The sequence below is a fragment of the Crassostrea angulata genome, chromosome 8 (assembly GCF_025612915.1).
Source record: "Crassostrea angulata isolate pt1a10 chromosome 8, ASM2561291v2, whole genome shotgun sequence".
Lineage (NCBI taxonomy): Eukaryota > Metazoa > Mollusca > Bivalvia > Ostreida > Ostreidae > Magallana > Magallana angulata.
In genome coordinates, this window is record NC_069118.1 from 52840405 (window position 1) to 52860966 (window position 20562).

The 20562-nt window shown below is 35.2% G+C and overlaps 1 protein-coding gene across 3 annotated transcripts; it reads left to right on the forward strand.

Moving 5' to 3' along the window:
- Nucleotides 1-1008: 1008 nt before the first annotated feature.
- Nucleotides 1009-20404, forward strand: LOC128159766 (helicase ARIP4-like). 3 transcript variants are annotated; one of them, XM_052822953.1, is made up of 23 exons: nucleotides 1009-1154; nucleotides 1706-1971; nucleotides 2830-2892; nucleotides 3279-3510; nucleotides 3971-4131; nucleotides 4412-4489; nucleotides 6242-6468; nucleotides 6564-6906; nucleotides 7246-7419; nucleotides 7780-7894; nucleotides 8659-8886; nucleotides 9760-9937; nucleotides 10248-10451; nucleotides 10866-10984; nucleotides 11236-11339; nucleotides 12092-12191; nucleotides 13025-13230; nucleotides 13809-13882; nucleotides 14351-14446; nucleotides 14583-14791; nucleotides 14934-15100; nucleotides 15422-15658; nucleotides 17399-20404. In XM_052822953.1, exons 2-23 carry the CDS (start codon nucleotides 1752-1754, stop codon nucleotides 18838-18840), a joined length of 4977 nt encoding a protein of 1658 aa, XP_052678913.1. In that variant the 5' UTR covers nucleotides 1009-1154; nucleotides 1706-1751; the 3' UTR covers nucleotides 18841-20404. The 3 variants fall into 3 exon arrangements, with proteins under 3 accessions (XP_052678913.1, XP_052678914.1, XP_052678911.1); XM_052822954.1 differs by having other exon boundaries at nucleotides 1711-1971; XM_052822951.1 differs by lacking the exons at nucleotides 1009-1154; nucleotides 1706-1971; nucleotides 2830-2892; ... (1 more) ...; nucleotides 3971-4131; nucleotides 4412-4489 and adding an exon at nucleotides 4497-5386.
- The last annotated feature ends 158 nt before the right edge of the window (nucleotides 20405-20562 follow it).

Genomic DNA, 20562 nt, shown 5'->3' on the forward strand with positions numbered 1-20562 from the left:
ATATATAAGGGGGGGGGGGGGAGATAAAAAGTATTTGATTTAAACATATTTCATCATGAAAATATATATTTATAAATGGATTAGGCAATGCCTATGTAAGCCTTCTTATAAAGAAATAGAAAGTATAATGGAAGATAGGGCGATTTTACTATAATTTTCAATATATAACGGTAATAAAATTTGTTCAATTTCTCATGTATAATGATTTTAAACTTTAAATTGAAAATTAGTAATGGGCAACCTAAATTCAATCAATTGTGTATGAACAGTATATTGTGATTCATGCGCGGATGAAGGTATGAAGGTAACTGACATCGCAGAAAAAAAACCAATGTCCTGCGTTGATTGGCAGCTTATGTAAATTTTTTTTATCTGCGATACTGGCTATCCCCATAGCCCGAATAGAGCAACAAAGAAATCATTTTATTTAATTTAATACAAGTTCGTAAATTATTATTATTGATTTGTCGTGCAATGGATTGCGTAGACGAATTATCAAGGGGGGGGGGGGGGGTTACATGTAAGTATTTAACAAAAAAAAATAAAAAATAATAGCAAACATGGCAAACAAACAAAAGCAACTTCCTAAGTCAAGAGTTTCTGAATTGCACTTTGAAATAGCGCATAAAGTTGATATTGCCTTGAAAATTCACTAGCCAACGAAAGTCAATTGAGAATGATTATAGAATATAGATACGATTATAATGAGAGAAAAAAGGTATGTAATACTGTGCTTAAAATGCAAGTACCCCCCCCCCCCCCCAACCTGATCAAAGTTGGAGTTACCTCTCTTTCATCAAGATACAACCAAGTACTGTTTGTTGATATAACGCAGCAGAAAGTATTCTGATAAACTAAAAAAATTGATAATGATAATGTAGAAATTAATAGTCATTTGTATTTTTTTTCTTTTTATGTAAACAACTCCGTAAACAAGAATACCACAAACTGTATAATTAACGGAAACGGTTCTTGATCTCCCACTTTTAATCAAATCTTGCACCGGAAGTGTACAAAGAAATCTCTCGCGATCGCTTGAAATATTCGGGAAATCCAAATATGATTTTTAAAGAAACCATAACAAGGACGCTAATAAGTGATACTATTTTGGAATTTTAAATGATTCGTTGGTTCAACGGACTCGGAATAATAGTGTAAGTATTGCAATATGAGAGACAACGGTGTGTTTATTTCTCAGCACCGGGATCCTTCTAAAGGAAATTCGCTTTGTTACATCTCTCGGTAAAATAACATTACTAATGCAGACTTCATGAAGAAATTACCAACATTCTATAATTTCAACGTAAGGTTTTGAATTTCTTCTTAAAGAATGTTCTTTTGAAAGTTGGGGTATTGCAAAATACAATCGCTTGATTTTCGTGGGTGCAGAAGTGATTGAGTATAAATAGAGTACACAACACACATCTAAGGGATTCTCCATTTTGTTTATGTTTGGTTTCATTAATTACAGATACTTTTATGAGGTTTGGTGGGTTTTATTAAATATGTGGGGCTAATGTATCTTACACTATTTCTTTGATTGAGGTTAGGGGTCATGTAACAGAACAGCTGATTTCATAGTCATGTGACCGTTTACATAATTTGTACATAGAATATTATAAAAAAAATTTTTAAAGATTGAAAGTCAAGGATATTCATACCGAAGTGTTAAGCAATTATGATTCATTCATCTTATTACTTGCAGGACAGTGAATTGATTGTAATGGAACCTCCATGATATTTGATCGTAAATGGATGAACCTATAGAACATTATACAACAGGAGATATAAATTCTTATGGGCATACTGACGCTTACAAAATGACCGAAGTGTTAGACCAGAAGAAATCAACAATTGACCAGCTTCTAACAGACGAGGAAGATGAAGATGATGAAGAAGAAGACATCAATGAAGATGAAGAAGATGAGAGTGGTGGAGATGGCGAAGATGGTGAAGGCAGTGAGGAAGAAGGTAGGAGTTGTCTACATCGCTATGTTAATGGAGACTATAGGTTTATTCTGTTAGGACATATATATATATCATAATTTTGTTTTCGCTGCATTTTTTCCTTATGCCTTCGAGAAATAAAACTTAACTATTTCTCTTCCTGGTAGAAAACAGGAGAAAAAACAAGATTGCTAATTTCATCAAAAGATGCTATTTAATAAAAATCTGCATTGCATTTTCTTCATTGATTAATAGGTTCAACATATTGGGTCATGTTGATTTTAAAAGAAACACCTTCAGGGTACATATATTGAGCGTAATTAAACAGTATCAGATTGTTTGGTTAGCTATAGAAAACTTTTTAAAAGAAATTATTTTGTTTACAATTATTTTGGATGAAAGTTAATCTGTGAAATTAGCTTCATTTATTATATTTAAAAAACGAGTAATCTATTTCTGTTGGGATGGTTTTTTTTAAGAAAATTATTAATAAAGATCGGTTTTTAATCATGGTAATGCTGAATTTATAAAAAGTGCAATGATTTATGAACGAGCTAAACCTAGCAGAAGTGAAAGTTAATTTGTTTCATGATCTGTTGAATTTCTGGTAAAGCATGTTTCCAAGATTTCAAACGTCAGAATTTGTCTCAGTAGTCAACTAAAAGTCAAGTCATGTACATTTTTGAAGTCATTGATCAGAGACCCTGTTTTTGCTGAAAGAGACTGATTTTGGGGGGGGGGGGGGGGGGGGGATCTGTTGAACTTGTGATTATTTATATTATACCGGTATTATTTATGGTTTTCATTAATTACCATAACTAGAAAAATGTGTAATTGTGTTGTTAGTAGTACTCTGAGGACTTGATTTCCTTTCTCATCTAGATGAAGAATCCCAGGATAGTGAACAAAGTGAAAATGAAGAAGAAATGGATGAAGAAAGTAAAAGTATGCTCTTTTTCATTCATTTTGAAATAACTATTGAAAGTTAAATTTATATTACACTCCATGTCCTGTAATTCATACCCAGAAAACATGTTTTTGAACTGCTTCACTATTTTATTTATGGCTTCATTGAATTCATATTTAAATTTTTATATCTATTTAGTTATAATGTGACTTAGGTTAATACAAAAGATTTTGATGCAAATAAAAACAAATACTTTGGGAATCTTCTATGATAAGACAGGAGAGGATTGTGGGTCATGAATTAATTTAAATTTATGCTTAAGTGTACAGTTAAAAAAAAAGAGTAAAATTATAGATGAGATAATCATGAAATGTCAAGTTACAGGTGAATGAACAGTATTGATAAATTATGGATAAATTGTCAGGTTCCTATACTATGGACACAGATGAACTACCACAGGTCAAGATGGAGAATGACCCCAAACCACCAAAGGTCAAGGCCGTAGAGGAGCTGACACAGGCGGACGATGAAAACTCCAGCAACGCCCCCACACAGCAGACGGGCAGAAAGAGGAAGCGGAAAAGAGGAGGGGGAGAGAAAGGCAAGAAGAAAAAATCCAAGAATGCTAAACCAGTCACTCTCCGTCGAAACATCAGGTACAGTCATTTTGTGTGTTTATGAATACATGTTGTTCGTACCCTAGTTATCCCTACCCCAGTACAGTATGATCATTTCATATAAAAATATTTATACAGGTAAATTCTGTTTGAAGTGTGTACAATACTACAATAATGTATCATAGCAATTGCAGCAAGATCTGTTTAGGCTAACATGTATGAAAGTAGAAAATTTTAATATTATACTATCTGATTGACTGTTCAAGTTGATGATATGTAATGCCCTTATTTGCCTGAATAACTGTCATAGTTGATGATATGTCGCAATTTTTTAAAGTATCTCTAACATAGCATTTATTAGCACATCCCTTTTATTAACAAAGTGTACAGCGCATAGAAACTACATGTATATTTTGCGCTATATAAGTCAATATAATATAAATAATAATATGAAAAGCCATTATTTGCCTGACTAATTGTCACTGTTGACAATCTCTAGGGACATCATCAAGGAGAATGACCTTGACAAACAGACACTGAACGCACAGCAGGAAGAGGCGGAGCGTCGGCAGAGAATTCTAGAGGTACAGAAAGCTCTAGAGGAGCAGCGAAAGAAGGAGAAAGAGGAGAATGACTCACAACTCAAGTCCTTGTTACAGAGTAAGTACCCAACAACTCAAGTCTAAGTGCACAACTCAAGTCTTAAACATATGTTTAGCAACATAGCAGATATCAGGATTCACAACTCACCCATAGGTAGATAAATGGTTAACCTTTGGATAAAATTTTGGGATTGACAGTTTCAGAATTATAACTCATTCAGTGCAGAAAGTCTTTGGAACAAAAGTATTGATAAAATAACAGTAATAAATATAAGTTCATCAAAAACTTCCTTTAGTCATAATAGAATTTTGCATGTTGGCCTCCAATTTTCTTCCAGTGGATGATGAGGACAAGAGCAGTGATGTCATTTACTTGGACAGCAGTGATGAGGGACGGCCCAGAAGGAAATCAAAAGGTATGAACCACATCAATGATATTGGGTGTTCAGAGAATAAACATCTACATGAACATGAAGGTTTGAACCACGTCAACGATATTGGGTGTCCAGGGAATATGCTTGTATATGAAGGTATGAACAGAATCAACACCAATGGGTGTGCAGGAAGTATTCATGTTCATGAATCTGAAGGCTTGAACAAAATCAGCAATATTTGGCATTCAGAAAGTAAACATCTACATGAACATGAAGGTTTGAACCACATCAACACTATTGGGTGTTCAGAAAATAAACATCTACATGAACATGTAGGTATGAACCAAATCAACAATATTTGGCATTCAGAAAATAAACATCTACATGAACATGAAGGTATGAACCAAATCAACAGTATTTGGCATTCAGAGAATGAACATGTACATGAACATGAACGTATGAACCAAATCAAAAGTTCAGAGAATATGCATGTTCATGAACATGAAGATATGAACAATATCAACATTAGGAGTTCCGAAAATATACTAAATGAATTTGCAGGTATGAACCACATGAACAACATTGAGTGTTCAGGAAATAAATCTGAAAATATGAATCATGTGAACAACATTTTGTGTTCAGGAAACATTTCTGAAAATAGGAACCATATGGAAGGCATTTGGTATACAGAAAATATGTCTGAAAATTTAAACCATATCAACAACTTTGGGTATTCAAGAAATAAATCTGAAAATATCAGCAGCAGCATTGGGTGTTCAGGAAGTAGATCTGAAAATGTAAAACATTTGGACGACATTGGGTGTTCAGAAAATTTATCTGAAAGTATAAACCTTATCAACAACTTAGAACGGTCAGGAATTGTATCTGAAAATATAAAGCATTACGAAGACAGCGGATGTTCAGGAATTATATCAGAAGGTATGCATCTTATTAACTTCAGGGGGTACACGGAAAATATAATTGTATAACGGAATGAACAAGGTTTTTGACAGGAAAAAAATGTGCACTGTACAAAAACTTTGTTATAGCTTTATTACCTGAAGTGTGAAAAAAATGAATGTTTTAAAATTTTCTGTAGATTTATATAATTGTACATGTTATATTTACAAAGGACATTTACATGTTTGCTAAAGAGTGATATGGTTGCTGTATAAAATCTATATTAGCTGTAGCAAATTCACACACAGTTGGAAAATAATCAGAATCCATCTTTCTGGTTGTTGGTTTTCTACTTAAAAGTACTTAACTTCTTGTTGCTTGACCAGTTAAAGTAATGTAAGGTCCATAATTTCAATATTGTAATTTGATATGAATCGCCGAAAGATTAAAATTTATGACAGTGATTAAAAAGGCTGAATAGTATTTCCATGGACATATTCTCCTCTTTACATTACATGTCAATAATCAGGGATTGTCTTATCCTGGAGCATTGATTTTTTTTTAAAGAAGAGCATATTATGTAATGATGAGTTGAATCATCATAATGCTGTAGTTTCATTAATTAAATATTCTTGGGCATCAATTTTCGTGGTAATAGGTGAAAATGACAGTTTTAAGAAAACATATATTTGTAGCCTGTAACCCTGTTAATACAATATGTTATAAGAAATCGCATTTCAATAATCATTTACATTGTAATTTTATTGATCGACTCATCAATGAAATCTACGATTATTGGTATTAAATTATTGATAAAACCACAGTATTGTTTGCATTTTATAATTTGCACTTCCTGTGCCTGTGTATTCAGTTTACGTTCGGTGATTATTGTAGACAGTGACATCATCGAGCTGAGTAGCGATGAAGAAGACGTTCTCCTGACGAAGGACGAAGACAGCGATGTAGATCCTGAAGACCCAAACAATGCAGGAAACCATATAAATGATGCTCTGAACGCTCATGACGACTTTGGTCGAGTGCTGGTTAACATCGGCCATCCGTCGGATGAACCGGATATATTTCTAGCACCACAAATTGCAAGATATATCAAGAAACATCAGGTAAGATCAAACACTTTTAAAATGATCAAGGTAGATTTTGAAAATAGGTTGGTTTTTTTCCCGACTGTAATCGTAAAATTGTTTTCTTTTCGTAGATCGGTGGAGTGCGCTTCCTGTACGACAATCTGATTGAGTCCCTCAGCAGATTCCACAACAGCCCTGGCTTCGGCTGTATCCTGGCCCACAGCATGGGGCTGGGTAAAACCATCCAGATGATCTCCTTTGTGGACGTGTTCCTGCGGTGTGCCAAGGCTAGGACTGTCCTGCTGATCGTGCCCATCAACACACTACAGAACTGGATGGCAGAGTTCAACATGTGGTGCCCCACAAAGGAGATGGTTGGTGACCTGGGCACAGATCATGTGATTCCCCGCCCATTTAATGTGTTTCTCCTCAATGACAATTTCAAGTCCACAGGGTCCAGGGCCAAAGTTATAGGTAGGTTGAATGTCAGTGGAGAAATTTGATCTAAAATACATATAGACCTTACTTAGGCTATTGTAGAATCTGATTTTATTGGATGTTTGAAGGATTGATGAACTATTAAGTATATCGTCATCAAATAGAAAGAAAAGATCTACTAGTATTAGAGTTTTTGGCACCATTGGGTACCCCTCATGCAACAATGTTTGTCCTGTTATGCATATACTAGAAAATCAATTTATTGAAGAGAAATTATGCAAAATCACTGTAGGAAATTGCATGAAATATGCTTGTAAATTGAGGTATGTAACCGTGTGGTTTATTTACTAGAATTGTTGATTGGTCTGTTTACAGGAGAGTGGTACACTAAGGGAGGGGTGTTGTTGATGGGGTATGAGATGTACAGGTTGTTGTCCAGTCGCAAAGGTCACATGGCAGATGTCAAGGTCAAAAAACCGAAAAAACCTTCCGCTTCTCCAGTGGTGATTGATGTAGACGAAGAGGACAAAAACAAAGAACTCCTCGTGGGTAAGTGAACAGTGGATCTTGTAATGAGAAGCTGTGAAGCCATTTAATGTCTAATGGGTAAGTCAACCAAACATGTTAAATTGATTTAAGAGAAACATGGATCTCTAGTAGATAAGAAGAGAACCATGGATTTATTAGTAAGTGTCCATGGCAGGTCAGCCATTGATCTCTAGAGGTTAGGTCAAACAATAATTCCTAGTTGGTGAGTGGACCACAAATTACATGTTTAAGTTAGAGATAAATTTGGAGATTTGCAGCAATGCCATTTGGCCCCATTGGATGGATTTAATGAGACTTGATTGAATGAGAGTGTTTTAAGCTTGTGGGTTGAGTTCTGTAACAGTATTTTTCTGTCTGTAGGTGTACATGAGGCCCTGATCAACCCGGGCCCTGACCTTATTGTGTGTGATGAAGGTCATCGCATCAAGAACAGCCAGGCCGGAATCTCACAGTCCCTCAAGAACATCAAAACAAGGTCAGTGTCAGCTCATTGAAACATCTTCCCAAGTCTATAGTATACGAGGCCTCAACATCAAACAGAGTTGTAAATTTTTCACTTGGATTTAAATGTCAAAGTGGTAATTCTTGAGATAAATGCAAACCTCCAACTGTTTTAATTTTAGGTAAGGCAATTTCTTACCAATTTAAAATAATTACTGCGTCAGACTGATAGTCACTGGTTACAAAATTAGAAAAATTAGAAACTTGTTAGTCGAACTAACTATAAACATTTGCATATTTGAGCACAGTTTTATTACAAATTTTGTATATTTTGAGACATTGGTATATAATCAATTTAAACTGAAGACAGTTAAGCCTTGACGCAAAGATTGTGAAGGGAAATTTGTCAGTGGGTGTTAATTATAATGACTGAAAACAATATTTCATTGCCCTATCTGTTCAGCTTTTATTAAACCATTTTTGTTGAGTACTATTCCAAATAATTTTTGGTGTACCTTCTTTCAATGTGTTTATTTTACCTCTTACTTTAAAAAAACAAAGATTTTGATTTATTGAATAATGTATCAAATGCTTTTGTCTATATTGGACACATAACATGTAACTACGATCATACAAACTGAGGATCTTGTAAAAACTTGTCATAAGCAGACTTCAATTTGCCTTTGCTGATCATCTTTTACTAATAAAATACACTTACTACAAAATAACTGAAAAGGAAATTATTTCATGACTGTTTGCCCATTGAATGACGTAATAAAATTGTTTTTTTTGCTGCAGACGGCGTGTGGTTCTAACTGGTTACCCCCTCCAGAACAATCTGATGGAGTACTGGTGCATGGTGGACTTTGTTCGCCCCAACTACCTCGGCACCAAGACAGAGTTCAGCAACATGTTCGAGCGTCCAATCACCAACGGCCAGTGTCAGGACAGCACGCCCTCTGACGTCAAGCTGATGAGATATCGGGCTCACGTACTTCACAGCTTACTGGAGGGATTCGTACAAAGGTCAGTATTTACGGTAATAGTAGTGGGAATATTATGAAGAAATAAACAGCAGTGTTAAATAGTTCAAAGGGACATGTCCTGGGTTGGTCACATGATTAAATCCTGAGAAGGCTGTTCAAAAAAGGTCGCACAGAAATAAAGGATTTTGCTGTTCTGTGTGTTTATATAAGCAAATATCGGTATATTTGAAAAACTAATGCATTTTAAAAAAAAATATTATTAGGTTGACTATACATGCTTGACAGAATCATTTTCTGCTTGAGAAGGTCCCTTTACATGTATAAATATTCAGATTTTTTGTGACAAATGAAACTTTTTTATTCAGTTTGCCAAGTTTTAATTGAACAGATAGAGGAAGTTTTATGTACAATTCAAGATACAAATGTTTCAGGTTACAAGATCTTGTTGTAAAATAATGAACAGTCATGTATTTACTTGTAAATTTAGCTGAAAAGATATTTAGGATGATGTATATTAATAGTTTGCATAGTTACTAGGCTATGAAATATATGAAAACAATTATGGGATAAAATTCAGACTTGCAAACCTATTTACAACTGGTTCCCATGATAAACATCTTAATGAAAAGAAAAAAAGTGTTCTGTATTTATCCTCATTCTGACATTATGAACGAAATTTGTTTTAGAATGGTTTGTATCTGCAATCTGAAATATTTACGAACAATTTTTTGAAAAATAAAGTGTGGTTATTTTCTGATAAAATCCAACCACATGGGTGAAAAAATACTAATCATGAAACAAGAAAACATTATTCAAATGATCAACAATCAGAACTCATTCTTAATTGACAGTATTAAGACTAAGTATACATTGACAGTATTAAATCTGTAATGGTGAAGTTCTTCTTTTCCAGACGAGGTCACACTGTTCTTCAGCAGGCTTTGCCGCCCAAACAGGAATTCATTTTCTTGGTGCGCATGTCCCCAATCCAGCGAACTCTGTACAGAGAGTTCATGAACTCCCTACAGATCCAGAATCTCGGGTCATGGGCGAACACCAATCCCCTCAAGGCCTTCGCTGTGTGCTGCAAGGTAGAGCAGCTGATCATGTTAATGCTAGGATGAAATTTTACTTGAATTTTAGTGGACTTTCTGAAACCAAGAGAGAATTTTGTTTTTAAATTATTACAACAATTAGTGGTAATTAAAGCTGCAGAAATATCCTTTCAAAACTACATGTACAATGATGTTATTGTGCTTTCACCATTTTAGTTGGCATGTTAATCAAGAAGGTTTAAAATTTCTAAAACAAAGCAATGTGATATGCAAATCAAGGATCATTTTGTAAGAAAATCTCTAAAAAGTTTTCAAGTGATTCTGACTGCATTATGTCTCTGTACAGATATGGAACCATCCTGATATTTTGTACAATCTGATCCAAAAGAAGAAAAGCATCACCGATGACAATGACCTTGACATTGAGACTGAAAATGGAACGGGAACCAAAAAGAAGAGGTGTGTCAAGAAGAAGCCCCAGAAGAGCCCCCAGCCAGTTGACCAGTACTACCCCCCGTACGAACGTGGGCAGGAGATCAGCTACGAATGGGTAATTTACTTCTTTTATACCCAGTATGAGTAATTAGGTAACTTCCTTTTTACCGTGAATTTTGTTTTTCATTTTTAATAATGTGGGCTTTGTCACTCTGTTCATTCTTCTTAAGAATTAGATACAGATGGGTAATTTAATCCCATCAATGCATGTTTAGAATTCTATAATTGTTTTATGCTAGGAATTTAAGCACCATATTGTGGTCCATTTGTATATGAAAATTCACAGAAGTGCTCTGACAAGGTGACCCTTAAATACAGGTTCAATTTTTCCTTTATTCAGCAATCAGCTGTCTCATGCATAAATCTCAACATCAATTTAAAGCCGCAAAGTACCTCATAAACCTAACTACAGGGAAATTGGTTTTTGTAACTCGATTGAATGTGACGACACCATTTTGCTACTTTTTAGGTCAGTGACCTACTTAAAGAATACACCAGTGGACTCCTGGAGAGTGGAGGAAAGATGGCCATCTTATTCAAAGTTTTGGAGGAATCTCTGGCCATTGGCGACAAAATTCTGGTCTTCAGGTAGGTATACCAAATAACTTCATTTATCTGCAGACACAATAAAAGCTTAAGAGGCTAAATGAAATTGCCAAGCTTTTAAATTTGAAGTATGTGCTTAAAAAGTCTTATATCTAAGTGAAAAGTAGGAATAGAGTTTACTGATAAATGCATATACGTATATCAATAAAGGTTTGTTTCCCAGTTTGTAAGTTTATTGTATTGTCATGGAAATAAGTACCTAGTCTAATAGATGATGGAACTCTTTCTTACAGCCAGAGCTTGTTTACTTTGGATCTCCTTGAGGAGTTTCTGTCCAAGCGGAAAGTCCCACGTCCAGACATGAATGAGAACTGGTGCAAAAATCAGAGCTACTTCAGTGAGTGCAACGTTACAAGTACTTCATTATAGGTTTATTTTTAGGAACCCTGAACAGATTTATGGGATTTCTATGAACTGTATGAAATTCAGTCCATATCCCTTCATACACAAATTATGTTCTGCGAACCAAGAATTAAGGTCTTAAATTTGGTGTATTTACCTTTAAAATATGGTGAGTGTGATTTTACCAGTGAGGTTGGAGGGAACCTCTGACTTCATATATAGATCTGCATATGTCGTGTCCCATTACAGATTGTTAGATCTTTCATAGTATATTGAAAAGGAGAAAATTTATGTCTAATTTTAATAAGATTGACTCTAGAGAATCCCAGCAGCTTTTGATATCTTGTGAAGTAGGGAATACCAGAATTAAATTTTTTGCAATGGGGATTAAATACATTTTCACTAAAATAATGATTATTTTTCAACCCCTGCTTCGAAGGAGAGGGGGCTATACTGTTTTACCGTTGTGTGCCTGCCTGTCTGTCCATAACAAATTTCTGTCACGTTTTTTCTCAGGAACTAATCATTGCAGATGCCTGAAATTTTAGCACACTCTTTTTTTAGTAACTATGATGGGATCTTTTTTTGTACGAAACCAACTTCAACTTCCTGTTAAATGTTGACTTTGCTTATTTTGATAAGCACATCAGAGCAGGCGTATGGGGTATAACTAGTGAGCATTGGCTTACATATATCTTGTTCAGGGACCATTATACTTATGTCCTGCTTGCTTTGGTTATATCCTAGGACTGGATGGGAGTACATCAGCACAGGAACGGGAAAAACTGATCAATCAGTTCAACTCACCCGAAAATACCAAATCATGGCTCTTCCTTCTCTCTACCAGGTAATACCAGTCACAGTTCAAGGTTTTATTAAACCAGGTATAATAAAGAACCAGGGACAAACAATTTTGATTTATTACATTTTCTTTTTACCTGATAAGTTGATAATATATTTTTTACCATGATTCTTGGGATATCTAGGAAAGAATATGTAATAAAATTTTAATCTCTCTCTAAAATAAAATTTGCACTTCTGAATTATTATATTTAAAGCATCATAATATTAATAATATTACTACTACAGTAAAACTCGGTTATAGCAAAGTCCCAGGGACCAATGGAATTACTTCGTTATATCCGTAATTCTTTATATCCGTATAACAAATTCATTACAATATTTATAGCGACTTCGCTATATACATGTTTTCTTTCACCAGACTGTATCTTTTGCTAATTGATGCCTAAATCAAAAATACATTACTTTGATACCTTTATTAAACGGATTGTGAATTGAAAAAATATATGAAAATAAATTCATTCAAACTATTATGTTAAATGGTAGTGCAAACTTTTTTAAACAGTAAAGAAATTCGTTATAAAAGTGTTAAATTTCGTTAGTTTTCACCTCAACGGGACTCAAAATCAGTTCGTTATATCCATAAATTCGTTATATCCAAATTCGTTATAACCATTAATTTTGCAAAGATTTGTTAAGCATTTTACCGGGGACTCGAAAAAACTTCGCTATATACGAGAATTTGCTATATCCGTGTTCGTACTAAACAAGTTTTGCTGTATTTATAAAAGAAGTTTTATCCACACTTTGTTATTTATTCCAGCACGATAATGGAGGCAATTCAAATTCCTGCAATATAATGTATTTTCTCTCTGACAGAGCTGGGTCACTAGGGATCAACCTGGTAGGAGCCAACCGTGTTGTCGTCCTTGATGCCTCGTGGAATCCCTGCCACGACTGTCAGGCCATTTGTCGGGTTTTCCGGTTTGGACAGGTCAAGCCAAGTTACATCTACCGCTTGGTGACTGACAACAGCATGGAGAAGAAGATTTACGATCGCCAGGTGTCCAAGCAGGGAATGTCAAGTGAGTGGTTCAAATCAAGGAGGCAGAGATGGGGGTTATTAAATCTAGGGTCCTTATATAGAAACTTTTTTCTCTTTACGAAATCAGTGTAAAAATAGGCAGTGGGAGGGGACTAAGTCTTGTAGCTTTGGTTAAGTTTAAACTCTTATATTTTGTAATTTTTAAAGTTGTATGGGACACTTCCATGTTGTGAAGGATTGTTTATCGAAATAAACTATAAAATAAAGTATGGTTATATAAGTAATTTCTTTCCCATTATTGTCACCTAACAGTGTAGCGCAGTGGGTCAGGGGGTTTACTATAAATCTGATTATGAATTAGAATCCCGCCGCGAGTTTTACAAACTTTACCTCGCCAAATATTTTTAAAAGCTATTTTTGGGTTAAATATTGTAAAATTTGAAAATTCTAAACTGAAAGTATTTCAGTTATAATGCACTTTTATCCACATCAATATTGACAGATGTCCCATAGCACCTTAAAAGAGGATGATACATTTATTTTTCCATTGGTAGATATTTTTATGACCTATTTACAGTAAGTGTATTAATAAGCTGTTTTTAATATCTGTTTATCTAGATCGTGTCATTGACGAGATGCAGATACAAAATCACCTGACGAAGAGACAGGTGGACAGTCTACTTCATTATGAGGTCAGTAGACACTATTTATAGCTAGTGCAGAGCATCAGGGTTTATTTATGTAATGGATTTAGGAAAAAAAAGTTGCTTTTACTTTAAGAAATGACAATACAGGGTTACATTAAAAAAATTAGAATTAAAGACATCAGGAAGGTTATTTATAGAATTAAAGAGGTCACTAACTAAAGGTTATTTATAAAATTAAAGAGGTCACTAAGGTTATATATAGAAATCAAGAGGTCACTAACTTAAGGTTATATATAGAATTCAAGAGGTCTGTTAGGTTATTTATAGAGTTAAATTGTCAGATTTATTTACAACATAAGGTTTATAGCTATTTCCAATTTAAATCAAAATAGTAAATATCAATATTATATGATTCTTGATTTATGGATGTACATGTATCTTATGATTGCTATGAATTGTTATGGATATAAAGCTTCCGTATGTTGTTCATCAGAGTTAAATTCTTTTTCATAGGACAAAGAACCTGAGTATGCTGACTTTAGTCAGGAAGATTATGAAGACCCCATCATGAACAAACTTCTGCAAACTGAGGGACATTGGCTTACGACGGTAAGGATTATTTTCTATTCATGTTAACTGTGTCACCATCTTGTCAATGTTGATCTTTCTTGATCAAGATAAATTGGCATCAAATAAAGATATACATGTATTAATTTGTTTTTTCCATTACATGAATAAATTGTAGAAACCCTTTGAACATGAGTCCTTGCTGATAGATAAGAAAGAACTAAGATTGACAAAGAAGGAGAAAAGACTTGCTCAGCAGAGTTACGTGATGGAGAAACGGCTGAATGTCTCGTACTCAAGACCCTCATACGCAGCTTTCTACCCCAAGGGACAGGAAGGAAACGCTCGACAGATTAAGATTGTGTCTCCACCCTCACAGCCAATTTGGTACGTCTCAGCAGAGATCTCTATGATTCTAGTGATTATCCTATTTGTTATCTTTAACTTTCAAAATAGTAATCAGTTTAAAATGTCACAAAATTCTGTTTTCTGTCTCAAACATCTCTGTTTATCGCTTTGTTTGTTGCAGGCCGTCCACTACCTACACCTCTCGCCCTGTGGCCAGTGTGAAGCCAATGATCACCACCCCAGTACCCATGCAGCCCAAGGGTGTTGGCAGGGGAGAGAACCGAAATCTGCCAATCATTAGCAAAAACAAACCCGGGGTGTCCGTTCATAAAGTTCTCACTACTACAGGTATTTAATGATTAATTTATTAAAATAACAATAATTTTAGATTATGGAAGTGTACAATTCAGACTGTTAATGGATACCTAGCCTGGCAAGCCTGCATGCATACTCTATGTATTATAGACCTACATATTGGCCCTGAGGACATTGGCAAAGGCCATAGAAAACTTTGATTGTGGGGATGGGGTGGTTTCAATGCTTATTTTTGGTAACCTGTAATTCAACAACATGAATTTGATAAATTTGAATTTTCCAGGGGTGGTGTAACCCCCACTTTATATCCAAGCATGTTCAGGACTCTGAATATCTGTTGGATTATTTTTTCAGATATCATGTTACCTGGTACAGCCACCAGTACACAGTCCACAGCAGGAACCAGCACAAACAAGATTCCCGCTGGACAGCAGATCTTCATCATCAAAACTCCCAAAGGAGTCTACATCCGAACAAACTCAGGCAAGATCTTTGCAGTGCGAGCCAAGTTTCCTCTGTCTGGGTCGACCACAGCTGTTGCTTCAAGCTCCTCTCCTGTTACCTCAGCAACCAACTCATCCACATCATCAGGTTAGTCATATAGCACTGTCATCACTCATCATTCAGGACTAGTAAAAAGTACAGTTTAAAGTCACAGGATATGTTTATCTGTAATTTTTTCTCCTACCAATTCAAAATGGTATGAGATTTTGTGTTTTCAATAAAAATTTCATTTTTAGTTTCAACTCACAAACAAAGTCTTTAAAAATTAGTACTCAATAAATATTGATGAAACTACAGTACATTATTATACCCCCGCTCCGAAGGAGAGGGGGTATACTGTTTTACCCTTGTGTGTCTGTCTGTCCGTCCGTCTGTCTGTCCGTCTGTCTGTCTGTCTGTCCGTCTGTCTGTCCGTCCGTAACAAAAATTTCTGTTGCATTTATCTCAGCAACTATTTATCGCAGATGCTTGAAATTTTAACACAGTGTTTGTTAAGGCATGCCATATCGTGGGATATATTTTTGTACCAATCGGACGTCAACTTCCTGTTAAATGACGACTTTGCTGATTTTTTAACCAAAATTTTCAAACAAATTTTCGTCAGAGATTTCTCAGCAACTGTTTATCGCAGATGCTTGAAATTTTTACACAGTATTTGTATAGGCATGCCATATCGTGGGATATATTTTTGTACCAATCGGACGTCAACTTATTGTTAAATGACGACTTTGCTTATTTTTTAACCAAAATTTTCAAACAAATTTTCGTCAAAGATTTCTCAACAACTGTTTATCGCAGATGCTTGAAATTTTTACACAGTATTTGTATAGGCATGCCATATCGTGGGATATATTTTTGTACCAATCAGACGTCAACTTCCTGTTAAATGACGACTTTGTTTATTTTTTGCCAAAATTTTCAAACAAATTTTCGTCAAAGAATTCTCAGCAACTTTTTATTGCAGATGCTTGAAATTTTAACACACTATTGGTTTAGGCATGCCATATCGTGGGATATATTTTTGTATCAATCGTACGTCAACTTCCTGTTAAATGACAACTTTGCTTATTTTTTAACCAAATTTTCAAACAAATTTTCGTCAAAGATTTCTCAGCAACTATTTATCGCAGATGCTTGAAATTTTAACACAGTGTTTGTTAAGGCATGCCATATCGTGGGATATATTTTTCTACCAATCGGACGTCAACTTATTGTTAAATGACGACTTTGCTGATTTTTTAACCAAAATTTTCAAACAAATTTTCGTCAAAGATTTCTCAGCAGCTATTTATCGGAGATGCTTGAAATTTTAACAAACTATTTGTTTTGGCATGCCATATTGTGGAATATATTTTTGTATCAATCAGACGTCAACTTCCTGTTAAATAATGACTTGGTTTATTTTTTGCCAAAATTTTCAAACAAATTTTCCTCAAAGATTTCTCAGCAGCTATTTATCGGAGATGCTTTAAATTTTAACACAGTATTTTTTAAGGCATGCCATATCGTGGGATATATTTTTGTACCAATCGGACGTCATCTTCCTGTTAAATGAGTACTTTGTTTATTTTAGCCAAAATTTTCAAACAAATTTTCGTCAAAGATTTCTCAGCAACTATTTATCGCAGATGCTTGAAATTTTAACACAGTGTTTGTTAAGGCATGCCATATTGTGGGATATATTTCTGTACCAATCAGATGCCAGCTTTCTGTTAAATGTCGACTTTGCTTATTTTGCATATTCACATCAGAGCGGGGGTATCACTAGTGAGCATTGGCTCACAGATATCTTGTTTTGTTTTCATTCGGGTTTTGGTAATATTTCAGCCCTGACGACTGCGGATTTACTTGCCTCCTCAGAAGAAGCCTCTGATTCTCAGGGCGAATCTCAGTCCAGTTCCTCCTCATCCAAGGACCAGGACGCCAGTGATATTCTTGCGTCTCTCTATGGGCAGGATGCTCCGATCAAGCCCGCAATATCGAGTTCCAACTCCAGCCAGGACAATCCAATCAAACCTGCGATATCTCGAACAGACTCTAGTGCTTCCCTGGCATCGCAGTTTGGAAAGTCGGACATGTTTGGTGACATCAGACAAACTGGAAATGCAAAAGTGGGCAGTGATTCTGCGACGGATGAACAGATAGACAAAGTCAGTGACAATTTGGAAAGCATGGACTCCCAACCTGACCTCCCAGTCAGCAAAGAGGAGTTGTTCTACCGAAAAAGTACACCCAACAGAAATCCTTCAAAGACAGAGCTTGATACCTTTACAACATCACAAATGGACGATATTTCGAATTTGATTAATTACAGTTCTAATACATCAAACCAGATAAGTAGTGACTCAAATCCGATGGGTGGAAGTTCAAGTATGTTGAATCATATGGATAGTAATTCAAGTATGTCCAGCCAGTTGAATAACAATTCAAATATGTCACACCATATGAGTGGCAATTCAAATTTATCGCACGAGATGAGTGGCAATTCAAATATGTCGCATCAGTCAAGTGGAAATTCAAATATGTCGCAGCAGATGGGTGAAAATTCCAATATGTTACACCAGATGGAGAGTGGTCCTGATATGTCGAATCAAATGGATGGAAATATGAGGTCCCAGTTGGATTACGGTTCCAATATGTCCAACCAGATGGGTGGTAGTTCCAACCACATGAACAGTGGTTCAAATTACATGGGAGGAGGTTCAAATATGTCAAACCACATGGGAGTCTCTTCAATGCCATCTCATATGGGAAACAATTCTAACCTGCCGCCATATCCAATACCTGGAGGAATGGGTCCGTCTCATGTCCCATTCCTATTTCAGAACCAGCTGATGTACCCTCAGGGTGGGGGCTATCCCCCCATGTCTGGGATGGGCTCCATGCCCTACTCTAGTCCTATCACCAGTACACAAGATGCAGGGACATCTTCTGTTTCCTCCTCTCTAGCTCCAACAAGTAGTAACATGTCCATGCCCTCTATGCCAGGAATGCCCTCTATGCCAATGATGGGATTCCCTTTTGCACCTTACCCCTTCCCTATACCCCAACCCTACCTGATGCCAGGAATGGACCCCAACTACATGTCCCAACTGTCCATGCCTGGTCACCAAAGGTATAACATGCACCACGGCATGCATATGCCAGGCTCAGGACCCATGATGCCCCCTGAATACCCTGGCTCTAAGGACTACATGAATCAGAGCTCCTCAGATTGTCAATCCAATCAAAGCCTGGACATGCGGCATCAAGACAACTCCAACATGTGAACTGCAATAAGGAACTTGTCTAAATAGAACTCCATACTCATCTTTCAAAAACAGTTTGAGTGTCATGGAACCAAGGTCATGTGACAAAATGTTGTCATGGTTACTGTCACCATGGCAGCAATAGACAACAAGTTGCTCCCCTTTGGGGAAGGGTGACTGACAGTTGCAATAGACCACAGTGATGTGTGTTGGTGTTGTGATGCATGCCATAGTATTAATACATGTACTTAGTCTCATTCCTACTCCATAGCAGTGTACTGTGTACTCTATAGCTGTGTACTTATGTACATCCAGGTACATCATTGTCTGAACCTGGTGATATCAATACTATAGACAAACATTTTGCAGTATACCTACATGTATATTGAATGTTTGGTTGTCTACAAGATGTCTTACCATCACTTAGTAGTTTGTTCCGTGTAGAATATGATTAATTCAAATCATCAATTGCATGTCTATGTATCAGCCATGTTACTTATATGTAAAAATTCATGTATATATAACTCTGTAATGTTTTGGTTTGTGATACGCGTGCGGTACTTGATCTCCTCAATTAGATGAAAGACATGAAATGGTTAAAAGTATGCTTTAAAAGAAAACTACATGTATGTTTTTCTCAAAGAACATCTTTCAATCTTCGTTGCATCTTTAAAAAATGTGCTCTGTGATTTTTCATAATTTTTTATTTCTATAAAATGCAATTAAAATCTAAAACTGTTGAAATGAATGAAATAACAACCATGAGTTGGCAATATTTATTTGCATCAATCAAAGAGTATTTTTCGGTGCAGCTCAAGCTATAAGGCGGCAAACATTTGTTTGTTACCTAAGGTAGTGAAGTTTTAAAAGACCTTTTATCCTGTGCTTTGTTATTAATTTTAATAAGTATTTCATATATAAAATGAAATTTTACTTCATTCATTATTTTTAGAAGTAAAAGGTATTTAAAGACAAAACAGGAATAGCTAAATTACTGCCGTAAGTATTCTTGCGAGATGTTAATTAAAGCCAAGGTTTTTTTTTTGGGGGGGGGGGGGGGATGAGATACTTGTAAAGATTTGCAAGGTATTAAATTTTTACAGAATTTTTTCCTTGTATGTTTGTTTGCATTAATTATAACAACAAACTGAAATATGAAACGTGTGAACTACATGTATATTTTAACTACATGTTGATACTTTGAAATTAGATAAAATAGATTATCAAACCAACACTTTTAAATTATATTTACAAACATTTTGATTATTAGACCATTTCATCATCATTATTTTTTTTTATCATTATTATCATTTAATATAAATTGCATTTTTAAAAGGCATGCATAGTGTAAGAGTTCTCTCGTGCTGTTCAAAATGTAGCTGTAAAGATGCATGTTAACATGCTTTCACAGGTTTAAAGCAATGTTTATACACCCACTAACATTTTTCTCTGTAGAAGTATAATTGTCATTGTTAAGGTGAACTTATTTCAACATCTTTATAATGTCCCTCTGAGAGGTTTGTATTATAAATTTTCATGTCATCTTTTTGATGTTTTTATTTAAATAATAAAATATGTAAAGGTACAGATTTCTATTGGTTTATACTTTTTTTCTTTTCTGCCCTGAGAGAGAGAGAGAGAGAGAGAGAGAGAGAGAGAATGCGATGTTACGTGCTGGCTTTACAATTTCTCTAACGAAGTAATGCAATATGCTTTTAATTTTGTACTTTAATATATTATTGT